General features: G+C 56.9%; 1 protein-coding gene across 1 annotated transcript in view; it reads right to left on the bottom strand.

The window, feature by feature from the left end:
• Positions 1–12,548, bottom strand: part of PCNX2 (pecanex 2) — a 303,741-nt gene that overhangs the window by 1,984 nt on the left and 289,209 nt on the right. The window contains exons 30-33 of the mRNA XM_061182433.1: positions 12,168–12,398; positions 10,942–11,216; positions 10,153–10,337; positions 498–946 (exon numbers count right to left, since the gene is read on the bottom strand). Of these exons, the coding sequence (XP_061038416.1) occupies positions 498–946; positions 10,153–10,337; positions 10,942–11,216; positions 12,168–12,398 (1,140 nt within the window). The remainder of the gene's footprint in view (positions 1–497; positions 947–10,152; positions 10,338–10,941; positions 11,217–12,167; positions 12,399–12,548) is intronic.

The raw sequence follows: 12,548 nt of genomic DNA, 5'->3' as shown, positions 1-12,548 counted from the left end.
GGTGAAGCTCAGTTATTCATCCAACGCCAGCTAGCTTGGGATTCTCGATAAGGAACCGTTTATGTGGGCAAAGTCCTCAAAACTCTAACATTTAATTGCATAAACGTAGAAGGCCACCTCGGGAGCCACCGTAAAATCTGGTGGCTGGTGAGCTGCCTGCAGTGCCGATGTGTGTCCTTTCCTCTCCCTCAGCCAGAGGAATGTGGAAAGAGAAGGTTCTGTCTGCACCCGTGGAGAACATGCCCCCGCCCCAACATCCTGGGTTCAGGGCGAAGGGGACTCTGACATCCGGCCCCCTCCACCGTCGCCGGCCTGGGCGTTATCGTTACGGGGCCCGTGCGACGCATCCTGTCCGCTTCCGAGCGCGGTCAGCCCAGCTCCCGTCTCGTTGCCTGCCTGTTACTCTGGGAACCCTACAGGGGAGGTGACGGGAGCCTGCAGACCCGGGGGACCGGGCTCATCGGCCAGGAGTGCCCCCCACCCCCTGAGCCCCTCACCCGTGCGGGCTGGCTGGCGGTCCTGGCCGAGGGGCCCAGGGCGATGTTGACGCTGCTGGAGGACTGGGTGTCGCTGGTGTTGCCCCCCTCGGCGGCAGACAGCCCGGAAATGACCAGGACGCTCGAGAAGCTCCTCTTGCCAAAGAGGAAGCTGAGGGTGGAGCTGGTGGACGAGCCCAGGCTGGACCTGATGAGGGCCTCGGCCCGCTCGCGGACGCTCAGGTGGCCGGCGGCGGGGACGGCCGGGGGCTGGGAGTGCAGGGACGCCGCCGAGGGGCACAGGGACAGCCGGCTGCCCGAGAGCCGCTGGGCCAGCTCGTGGACCGACGTGGATGTCTGCAGGAAGGCCGGGTGGCTGTCCACGATGGGGCCGGACGAGCGTGGGATGGGCGGCGTTTGGCTTAAGGCCCTGGGGGCCTGGACGGACTGAGTCCTGCCTTTTCTCCTGTCTTTAAAGGAAAGCAGAGCAAAATAGGTAAACAAGGACCTACTGTAGAGCACAGGGAACTCTACTCAGTATTCTGTAATAACCCATGTGGGAAAAGAATCTGAAAAAGAATGGATACATGTATATGGATAACTGAATCGCTTTGCCGTGCACCTGAAATCAACACGACATCGTAAACCAACCATAAATTAATAAAAAAAAAAAAAACATAAGAGTGGGAATTAAAGAGAAAGAAGGGAAAAGCAAGGGCATTCAAAAAGTCACTTATCTAGTCAACCAGAGCTTTCTAAAAAGGGGGATTTAAAAAAAAAAAGACAGCAGAGCAGACCAGCTTGCCGTGGGAGGCAGCTGCCAGTGTCAGTGTCTGCGTGGTGAGGCGGGTGGGCTGCTCTGCAGGGCCCAAGGGACTCAGGCTGGCCTCCCACCTTCTGGGCTGGGGTGGAGGGCTGGGAGCCCAGCTCGGGGCTCCACTGAGGCCTGAGGACTGAAAGATGGGGCGGGGGTGCTGGTGTGGGGAGCGGCGGCCAGGGCGATGGGCCCGTCCGGTTTGCCCAGGCCTGTCCTGGGTTTCGCACCGAAGTCCCTCGTCCCTGGGAGCCCCTGTCCTGGGCAAACCCATAACGTGGCCTCATCAGGCAAATCCCATCTTGTCCCTGCTTCAGGACTGGGTTCCCGGGCTCCTCTGATAAGCAGTGATGAAGGGAAAGCAGGTAGGTTTGCATCATGTTTAGTTGCCTTCGAAAGAGGAAAAAAGGGTTGAGCCACATGCTGTGGCCTCTTTTTTCTAGAGAAGTTTTCCCTTAAGATCAAGGTCTTTGAGAGGAAGCCCTCCCCGGCCCAACTCGGGCGTGCACGGCCCAGGTTCCCACGTCTGTCAGGGCTCCCAGCTCCCTTTGGCCAGTTGTCCCTCCCCTCAGGGGTCCTTCCTGGCCCAGCTCGTGCTGAGACTTGCTGAGACGAGGTCTTTATTTTATTTTTTATTGGAGTCTAGTTGATTTACAATGTTGTATTAGTTTCAGGTGTATAGCAAAGTGAATCAGTTATACATACACATATATCCACTCTGGCCTAAATCTAAAAACAAAGAGAGAGAGAGAAAAACAAGGCCATTTTGGACACAAGGGACTGGACTGCCCAAGGATTTGGTCCTGGCACGTCTCTGGAGGAAGGCAGGCTTAAAGTGCCTGTCTTGTGCCTGACTTACCTCTGCGGCTTTAGAGACCAGGCGGGTGGAGGAGCCTTGAGCTTGCTGGAATGCTGAAGTCCTTAACTTAAGCCTCAGTACTCACCAGGGTCTAATTTTAAAATATTATTTTAACCACAAGGTCCTACTGGGCAGCACAGAGAACTATACTCGGTAGCCTATGATAAACCATAATGGAAAAGAATATGAAAAAGAATGTATATATATGTTTAATCGAATCACTTTGCTGTACAGAAATTAACACAACATTTGTAAATCAACTGTACTTCAGTTAAAAGAACAAAAAATAAAAATAAATAAAATATTATTTTGAAGGGGGCAGCTGGTGACGTCACGGTGCTACCAATTCCCCTACTGACGTGTCTCCAGGAGTGGCTACAGTTACACTCAATGGGTAAAAATAGAGGGGGCTGCAGGGTGGGTACCGCCAAGGAATGTCACCTCACCCCAAATGCCCAAATGATTAACTGGGCACCCGGTGATTCTGAAACATTTATGTTTGTCTATGGGAACATGTGAGAGTGACACATCTTTTGCGAGAGAACTCCTTAGGGAACAGATGTTACTATGGACATTCCCCGGGTCCCCTCTAGCCCTGCTCCTCCCACAGCGGCGGACTGGCTGAGAGGCCCCTCCTGTCTCACGCTGACCTTACTGCCATGTGCCCACTGTGATGGTGGGTGCCCGTTTCCAGAGGGCACTGGGGTGCCCACCTGGCTCCCTCCTGCCCATCTGCTGAGAAATCGGGGTGCTCCCCCCGCAGCGCCACTCACAGAGTGGGACTCCCTGGGTGAGTGCAGGCAGCTCCCCGGCATGGGGCTCCCACCCGGGGATGGGGCCCATCTGAACGGTCCCTGCTGAAGAGCTGAGTAAGTTACTCTTACAGAGGAAGAAAGAGGGAGAAAGAGACCCTGACGAATCCGAATTAAGAACAGAGATGGTGATTTGTTAGTTTATTCAGAGCTTGGCAAGGCCAAACATCTGTTTGTGATTTATACTGTAACGCTGATTGCTGCCCCAGAATAGTCCACATTCATCTGCAAGACAGTGATTTTGATGTTGGAGAGACCACCCGTACTTAGTGGGGGAACTTAGCTCATTCCAGTAACAAACGGACCCATCTGTGTGCCAGAGGGGAATGGCCTGTGTCCCATGCAAGATGGGATAACCCCTGCCCTGATTTCACTGCTTCAGATGTTCTTGGGGTTTTTTTGTCGCTCTTGATTTTTTTCAAAGTTAATTTTGCAAATGGAACAAGTACGAAACCAAGCTAAATACATCTACGCTACTTATTATTTTGTAGTTTAACTTAGTTTGCCAGTTACTTCATTATCAAATTAGGAGTGTTTCTAGGGAAAATCTCCTTAGAACCTGGGTTGAAATTCCGTATAAATTACCCTCCCCTGTTCATTATCCCAGCACTATTCCTTTGTCTTTGTTACCTGAAAGGTGATGGTGCAAATCCTTAGAATAGGATAGAAGAGAGAAATTATATGTATCAAATGTTAACTACTGAATCTAGATGAAATGTATGTAGGTAGTCATTGCCTTATTCTTGAAGTTTTTTTGTACTTTAAAAAATTTCAAAGTAAAACACTAAACTATTAAAAAAAATAGGATAGAAGAGATAGCCTTCCTGTCCAATTTGGGATTCAGATTAGTTACAAATTCCTAACTGCTCTCAGCAAGCAGACCACCAGCCTCCACCAGTGGGCTGTGTCCCCTTCCAGCAAGAAGTCTGCAGGTTGTCAGGCCGCACTTAGGGCGGCATAGTGAGTTCCCGGCCGTTGGGCGTGAGGGCCCGCGAGTCAGGCATGAGGTGCTGGGCACCCACACGCTGTGCCCACCTGGGATCCCAGTCCTCTGAGAGTCTGGCAAGGGCCAGGATGGGGATACTCGGCTGGGGACTGAAGCAGGGACCCAGGGAGGGAGGGAGCAGTTGGGACTCCAGTTATGGGCACTGAGCCTTGGGCACTGTGAGTAAAACAAGAGCCTGTTCTTAGAATTTCGTTCACATTCACCCTTGAGAGCGGCTCAATCATTGCTGCGTAGCTAGGCTTCTTTGTCATGCCCCGCCCGGGAAGTCAGGTCCTCCACCTCGGCCCCGGGGACTCCCACAGGGCACAGCACACTGGTCATCACTGGTTGCCTACGAGGCATCACGCAGTGCTCTCCAGCCTCTGCCCTTCCTCTCTGACTGCAACACCGCATCTACAGGCTGGGCACGCGGCACACTGACCGGGAAACAAGGGCCCAACCTGCGAAACACCTCGCACGGAAACCCAAAGCTTCTTCCACCCCTGACTGGGAACAGAGCCAGCCCCAGACGGTTTGGGTTTGGCCAAGGGCTTCTTAACCTTGGCCATTGGAACCATCTGGGAAGCTTCAAAAGTGCCTTGACCTAGACACTGAAACCCGCCCCCCCACCCGTGTGCCCCTGCAGACTGGGCCCTGGGCCTCCCCTGTAGCCTGGGAGGCGAGCTACGGGGCGGGAGCTGGGAAGCTGAGGCTTCCAGGTCGAGCACAAAGATCCGGGATCAGGAATATCCCCCCCAGGACTGGAGACCGACCTCTAACTTCCCTGTGCCGTCTGAGCAGGCTCCTGGCTTGCTTTCTGGAAGCTGTGGGCACCATGGTTTGATTCATTTGGAGGGAGGGTGAGAAGGAGGCCAGAGAAGCCGGAGGCTGGAAGGAAACCCAGCAACTGCACAGCACAGAGGCCCCTTTGGCGATGCCGTCCTGCTGGGAACGGCAGCGGGGGGTGGCTTCCCAGGCCGCCCTCCCTCTTCCAGGGGCCTTCGGGCATCTCACCACTGGCCGCGTCATCTGGGAAGAGTCCTGGTGGCAGGTACAAGGCCGTGGCGCCAGGCAGGGCCGTCCCCATCCCCACGTGCGGCTCCTTCTGGGGCCGGTGTCCTTGGGGTCACAAGGGCTACTGCACTTGGAGCTTCGGTAACTGACAGTTTTGCGCCTGGCCCTGTCAGGGCGCGGGAGTCCCCCCCCCCCCCCAATCCCCACTCTCTGCACCAGCTCAGGAGGAGGCGGCCGGTGGGTGGAGGCCCCTGCCAGGCTTCGGAGGCCTGAGCCGGGGGCAGCTCTCCTCTTGCCTGCAGCACGGATGCTTGTGCGCACCTGCGTTTATCGGGCGCTGAGGGATGCAGCCTGAGATCCCACAGGAAGCTTACCCTCTCCTGGGCTTTGTTCTCCAAGTCCCGGGGTTCCAACATGGTGCTTATTTACAGGTGGGGTGTGTTTCTAGCTGCCAAGGGACATGGAGAGAAGGGACAGGGGTCCTGGCCTTGAACTTCCCCCATGGAGTGAGTGGGTGCAATGAACCAAGCCAAAGGTGGCCATGTCCCCATATGGCTTTAACCAGAGTGGGAGTAAAAAGACGGGGACATTTCAGTGTTCCAGGGGCAGGAGGAGGGGGTCTGTGCCCTGGGTGTGGGGAGTGAGGTTGTCCCTTTCTGATGCCAACTTCAGGCTTTTCTAGATGTCTCTCAGGGGCCTGCTCTGCCCTGACAGTCCGAGATTTCCCTGCTGCCTTGATGCGTGCCTGTGAGTCCCAGTGGCTGGTTTCAAGCCAACTGCCTCATGTGTTTCATCCTTTCGAAGGCAAGTTTGGATCCATCCCTGTCCAGCCCCGCAGAATGGGTGTTAGGCTTATGCCACGGGCTGTGATGCCCCCTGCTGAGTTTCAGGAAAGCCTCGCCCCGGGAAGCCACTGAGGCGGGGGGATGGTGAGGCCGCAGGCGGGGCTGGAGGGCAGACGGGGCCATCTCTGTCATTCCCCTCCGGGACTCACGCCCCACCAGCTTCTCTCAGCCCACTGGGGCCCCCTTGGGACTCTAAGCCAGATGGTCTGAAAGGTGGTCACTCTTGCGTCCTTCAGGGGACCAGCTGGGCTGCATCTGGAGCCGCCTGGATTTTCCAGGGCAGGGAGAGCCTGTCGGGGACCGCGGCGTGGCCCTCCTCTGGGGGAGGGAAGAGGGCTAGCTGCCTTCGGGGGTCTCCCTCCCCCCCAGAACTAGGCCCACTCGGTGTGGCCAGTGCCCGATCCCCAAGGCATCACCAGGAGAGCAATCAGTCTTGGGTGGAGACTCTTCTAAAGATACATGAAGGGTTCTGGCAGGGGGCTTGGGGCACAAGGACGAGCCGACAGGATCCGCAGCTGTTGGCTCTTTGCTCTTGGCTGTGACAGACAGAAGCTGGCGACAGCTGAGTCTCACTTGGGAATTCTGTGGCCCGAGGGCCTGACAGCCCAGCCCCCGGGGAAGCCTCAGGGGGAGTGGCTGAGTCCAGAGGGGGACCATCCACCCATACAGTCAGCCCGTGTCTGCTGAGCACAGTGCCGCCTTAGCCCTGAGCGGCGCCCCCAGGACTTTAGAGGGTCCCACTCGACCCCCGTTTCTCCTACCACATCTCTCCCCAGGACCAGGAAGCCACGGAGACAAGGGATGCTTCGGGCGGCCCCCATACCCCCCGCCACCGAGCGCAGGGCGCCTGGCTCTCCAGAAGGCCCCGCCCGAATCCAGAGCCTGCCCAGACCCACCGCCAGGCTGCCCCCCAGGGAGGGCCTTGGGCCTTCCTGCAGGTGTGTGCACCGAGCAAGGCCTGCGGCGGGGCAAGGAGCAGTAGGCAGGTGTGGACGCGCAGACGAGAGGTCTACACGAGCACGGGCCCCTCGCGGGCACGGCAGGGCGAGGCGCAGCGGGCCACGGTCTCCCTGTGTGCCTCTGTCCCCGCCCCGAGAAGACAGGGCCGCCCACCGGGCACCCCCTCGCACTGCGCTGGCCTAGGGCAGGCGCGGGCAGCTCCCAGGCCCTGAGCACGCACAGCCTGACACAGTGACGGGGGCAGAGCCGTGTGGACGGCTGGCTGGCCAGGGGCCTCTCTGAGGTGGTGGCGTTTGGTCAGAGGCTGAGCGAGGGAGCGAAGAACTGAGCTGAGCCTGGGGGCAGCACGTCCAGCCTGGCGAAGCCGCAGCGGCAGAGGCTCTGCGGGGAGGAGCGCTTGGCGTGAGTGAGGGGCAGAGAGGGGGCTGTAAGGCCGGGCAATGTGAGCCAGCGGGAAGGGGTGATGGAAATTCCAGAGACAGCAGGTCATGGGGAGCCCTGCAGGCCAGGCGAGGGCCCAGTTGGGCCCCCCAGTTCATGTGCTGAAGTACTAACCCTGGAACCTCAGGATGTGACCTTATTTGGAAAGAGGGCTGTTGCAGGTGTCATTCGTTAAGATGGGGGTCGTAGCGGAGTAGGGTGGCCTAATCCAACGGGACTGGTGTCCTCACCAGAAGGGGAAATTTGGACACAGAGATGCACACAGGAAGAACACCATGAGAAGATGAAGGCAGAGGTCAGGATGAAGCTTCTACAAGGGAAGGGACGCCCAAGATCACCAGCAAACCACCAGAAGCCAGGAGAGTCCAGGGACCCATTCTCCGTCACGGCCTCAGAAGGAAGCAACCCTGCCAACACCTTGATTTTGGACTTCTGGCCTCCAGAACTGTGAGACAGTCTTCTGTTGAAGCCACTGAGTTTGTGGTACTTTGTTACAGCTGCCCTAGCCAAGGAATACAGGTTTGTTCTGAGGGATATGGGAAGCCTTATTCAACAGAAGAATGTCCTAAGTTAAAATACTGTCACCCTGGCTGGTATGTGGAAAAGAGATTTAAGACTTTGTGCAGTTGTCAGGGCTGCCTGAATGGCCAGAGAGAGCAAGAGAGCAGTTCTTCTTTTATTTGGGGTGGGGAGGGGTGAGGTGGGCCCCCTCCCAGCTCTCTGACCCTCTGAGGGGCAGGGGGCACCCAGTCTCAGGACAACTCCCCAGGAGTGCAGGGCCTTCTTTCCAGACTGTCAGCTTCTAGAGCACAGGGAGACACACGTGTCTGCCCCATGTCCCCAACCCCTGCCCTGCCCACAGTGGGACCTACAGAACCCGGGCAGCTGCTTCAAGAAGAGCTGGGTGTCAGCTTCACCTGGGGGAGCCCCAAGGAAGGCCAGTTGTAAGAGGAGCCCTTGAGCCAGCGGAAGAAGTCAGGCAGGGCACGGGGGGCACGCGAAGAGCTGGAGCAGCCAGGGTGGGCTGGCTCCAAGGCCTCGGACGCCCGGCAGAGGCTTCAGGAGTCTCCCAAGCAGGAGGACAGCTGGGCTCAGAGGCCGGGGCCGGCTGCGGGGGCTCCCGCTCATGAGGCCCGTGGGCGATGTCGCCTGGCGGGCCTGGTGAGCTCGTAAAGCACGGAAAGCCAAGCGTGGCCTTGGGAGAAGCGATTTTAAGAAGCAATAATGGAAAATGAACAGCTGGTTTGGGCTCTGGAAGATCCAGCTCCGACATCTGCCACGGAAGCCCGTGACTGCTCCCAGCCTCAGGCTCCGGCGGTGAACGGGGGGAACATTCACGAGCTATGTGGTCTGGATTTTAGGGCAGGAAGGAGCGCTGGCCCTTTCCGGGCCACGCAAGCGCTGGCACAGCTTCGCTTCTACGAAAGGGAAGAGTCATCTCACTGAGTGAGAGCCCGTCCAGCACGCCCGTCCTCGGCCCTGTGAACGCCTGCGGCCCCGCCAGCCAGAAACCCCCCCGACTCCAGCCTCCCTCTGGTTCCCCCAAGTCACCTGGTTAGACGTGCCAAGCGCTCAGGAATTTCTCCATTTGGAACCTACCTTGCATTTTCCCATCTGGAAGATCACTTTATGTGATTTTGAAACTTAAAATTCTCATGCGATAACAACTGTTAACTAAGCAATGAGAAACTCCTGGCCTGAGAGCCCAACACTGGAGGCCTCTGGCTGGGCAACTGCTCTGCTTGGGGTTGGGGCAGACGGCACGGGGTGGGGAAGGGGGCCTTCTTCCCCCTAAGCAGCTAATGGCAACCACTTTGCCCATCTACCTACCTACCTCTCCCTCCCTCCCTCCCTCCCTCCCTTCCTTCCTTCCATCTCTCATCTATCTTCTATTATCTAGCTATCATCTATTGATTCATCTCTATCTATCTATCACGTAACCATCCATCCATCTATCATCTATCATATGTCTTCTACCTATCATCTGTCTGTCTCTCTGTCTCCCTATCTATCTGCCATCTTGCCCATCTTTATATAAATCCTATTTCAGTTAAATCCTCAGCCTTGCTTCCAGGAGACAGGGACCGTTCCTCATTACTCATTCGGTGCAGAGCTGGCAGGGGAACACGCACAAAAAGGCACTTAATGAATCCTTCTGGATGGTAAAAGCACTGAGGCCAAAAGGCGAAGCCACTAACAGGTTTTGAAGGGCAAAGCTGAGTGCCAGTGTGCCAGCAGGAACCAGGGCCAAGCATCTGTCTCTCCCGCATCCACCCGGGCGCGTCCTCTGCGGGCCCTCGGGGCCGTCTTTTCTAAGCCAGCCCCCTCCTCCCAGTGGACTGGGGTTTTGGAACTTCATCCATCTGGTTGAGCCTAACTGATTTTAAACTTTAAACTCAGCCCAAACTTGAACCAAGCCACCCCCTCCATCCCCACCTGCTGGCACCCTTCTTCCCTCTTTTCTTATGCTCTGAAATGTCAGGTGCAAGTGCAGGAAGGGGAGAGCTGTAGACAGTGGGCAACGGCCTCGCCACAGACTTGGAGAGGGGGGCTCAACTCACAGAAAGACGAACGCACCATCATGGATCAAGAGCTACAACACAGCCCGACACAGAGGCACGTGAGCCAATAGGCACTGAATGAGTGAGAGAGGGGGTGGAAGGGAGTGACCGCTGGACCAATGGACAGACACATGGCTGGCTGGCTGGCTGGCTGAGGTGATGGACAGACAGATGGATAAAGGTTAAATGCTGAATCTAACACATGGAGAATTGTTTTCTGAGTAGAACCTGTAAGAGTCAGTATATTTGGGGCATCTTTTGTCCCAACACTGATTTTTCCTGCATAAAGGAGCTCTCAGAGGTTAGAACGACAACACAACCCACAGTGCTGGCCAGTGGGACTACAGGAGCCTTATCAGTAACACGAAGCCCCCGCTGCACGCACCTGTCGTCCTTGTCCCTTCAGGGGGTGACCAGTGGCTCCCATCCTTTCTGGGCTGTTCCGAGCTGCTCTCCCGGCTCTCACCACTGGGGGCACTGCTGCCGCCTACGGGCGGGACGCCCCCGCCGGCCGCATCCTCGACGTTGCCAGCGCCGGGCTGGCCGGCAGCGTCGCAGTCTTTCCGCACCCTGTGAGAGGGAGAAACGCTTGAAGGGTTCTCAGCAAAACATTTCTAATTGCCCTAAACGCCCCATCACATTCGTGTCCAAATCAGGATGGCAGACCGGACTCTACAGGTGGAGAGACGGGCTTCCGCTCCCCAAACCTGAGAGTCTAATAAATGAATACACCATGCCTGGATGAAGAAGCCTCAGGTCCCACCGGCCACAGGGACCCTCAGCTCTGGGGCCTGACAAGGAGCTCTGCCAGATTCAGACAGGACATCTTAGAATTCGTTCCAACTCACCAGGGACACCGTTACGACGGGGTGAGAAGACTTAGGGGATGAGAGATGCGTGCTGGGTGGGAGGAGGGATTTCAAGCCCCGTTCTTTGAGACAGATGTGTAACAGTCACTCCCAAAGACCCATAACCTCGGCAGTTCTGCAAGGGCTCAAGCCCAAGTCTCAGCCCGTGGATGGAAGGGGGGGAGGCAGAGTCATCTGTTGTGCTGGCGAGGCACTTGGGCACGGAAAGAGCGATGGACGGTGACATTCCAACCAGAAGCCCTGGAGTCGCAGCCCCGCCCCATCCAGCATCCCGGTAAATAACGGCCTTTGTTGTCAAGACCCACCTTAACCACTTGGTCCGGAACCACGCCCTGACGCTGTCCAAGGTGACGGGTCCACTCCAGACGTTCTTCAGCTGCCTGTGGGTCCCTAGGTAGGAGGTGGTGAGCGGGGAGACATACATGGGGTACCCCAGGGGCTGGTCACAGGAAGAACTGATCAGGTTCCGGAGGACCTGCTTGTGGTTCTGGATGCTGCCGCGCTCGGGATTGCAGTTGCGGAGGAAGATGAGCTCTTGCTGCTGCCCCGCCCAAAGGCCACGGACACACTCTCTGTTCACCTGCAGGGCGGGGAAGACGGGGGAGAAAAGCAGATGGCGGGGGCCTCCAGCATGTTGGTTCTGGGTCTGAGTACCTGGGACCACAATACATTGGCCTAAAGCTTTCACAGTCAAGCCCAAATGGCAGCCCCGTAAGGTGGATGTGATGCCACTTTCACGGGGCCACAGAGATCAAATAAAAAGGAAGGAAGGCTTTGTTTCAGCCCAGTGGTTTGAAGCTGTAGGAAGAAGAGAATCTCTGGGAAGGAAGTTCTCGGGTTCAGGAACAGGTTATTAGAGGAAGGTCTGGAATTTTAGAGAATTATAAAGTCTTTAAGAATAAGCTAGGGACTTCCCTGGTGGTGCAGTGGTTAAGAATCCGCCTGCCAATGAAGGGGACACGGGTTTGATCCCTGGTCCGGGAAGATCCCACATGCCGCGGAGCAACTAAGCCCGTGCACCACAACTACTGAGCCTGCGCTCTAGAGCCCACGAGCCACAACTACTGAGCCCACGTGCCACAACTACTGAGCCCACGTGCCACAACTACTGAAGCCCACGCACATCAACGAAGAGTAGCCCCCGCTCACCGCAACTAGAGAAAGCCCGCACGCAGCAACGAAGACCCAACGCAGCCAAAAATAAATAAATAAATAAATAAATTTATTTATTTAAAAGAATAAGCTAGATAATGACCCTCAGCGACATGTGTGTCTAGCCTACCAGGACTTCTTGCCAAAGCTGTCACCTGCGCACTGGCTCTCTGGGTGGGAAAGGGCCCTGGAGGAGATGCACCGCCTGCCCCGGGGCTGCCCTGCATGCTGGCCAATGCTGCCCCCCAACCCTGGGGCTGTGTGTCTAGACAGAGGGTGCTGGCCCAGGGCGAGGGCATCGGTGCCAATCCGTCCTGTTTCTTCTCACATTCCGCCCAGGTGGGAGGCTCGCGCCGGCTGGGAAGGATGGGCCCCGTACCTTGATCACCTTGAAGCTCAAGAAGCTTCTGTGGAGCACGATGACCTTGTACTCGTCCGCGCCCTCGTCTACCACGTGCCGCAGGGTCAGCAGCTCCTCCCTGTTGGCCAGCACGGCGCCCCTCCAGGCCGGGTCGCCCTCATGGCAGATGACCACCTTCTTCTCAAAGGACTGTATGGCCTCATAGAGGACCACGGGGTCTTCGTACTCGTCGGGGCAAGTGAACTGGTCCTGGGGAAGGAAGTCCATCTTCGGGTCAGGAGGACCAGAGAGCTGGCCCCGGGTGGGTGCAAGGCCACGTCCACCTCCACATCTCACAGTTGCCCTGAGTGGATGGAGGACACCTCGCCAACCCAGCACCCTTGGCCTCGGGGCCGTGCT

Source organism: Eubalaena glacialis, chromosome 1 (assembly GCF_028564815.1).
Source record: "Eubalaena glacialis isolate mEubGla1 chromosome 1, mEubGla1.1.hap2.+ XY, whole genome shotgun sequence".
Classification (NCBI taxonomy): domain Eukaryota; kingdom Metazoa; phylum Chordata; class Mammalia; order Artiodactyla; family Balaenidae; genus Eubalaena; species Eubalaena glacialis.
This window is presented reverse-complemented; position numbering and strand designations above follow the sequence as displayed.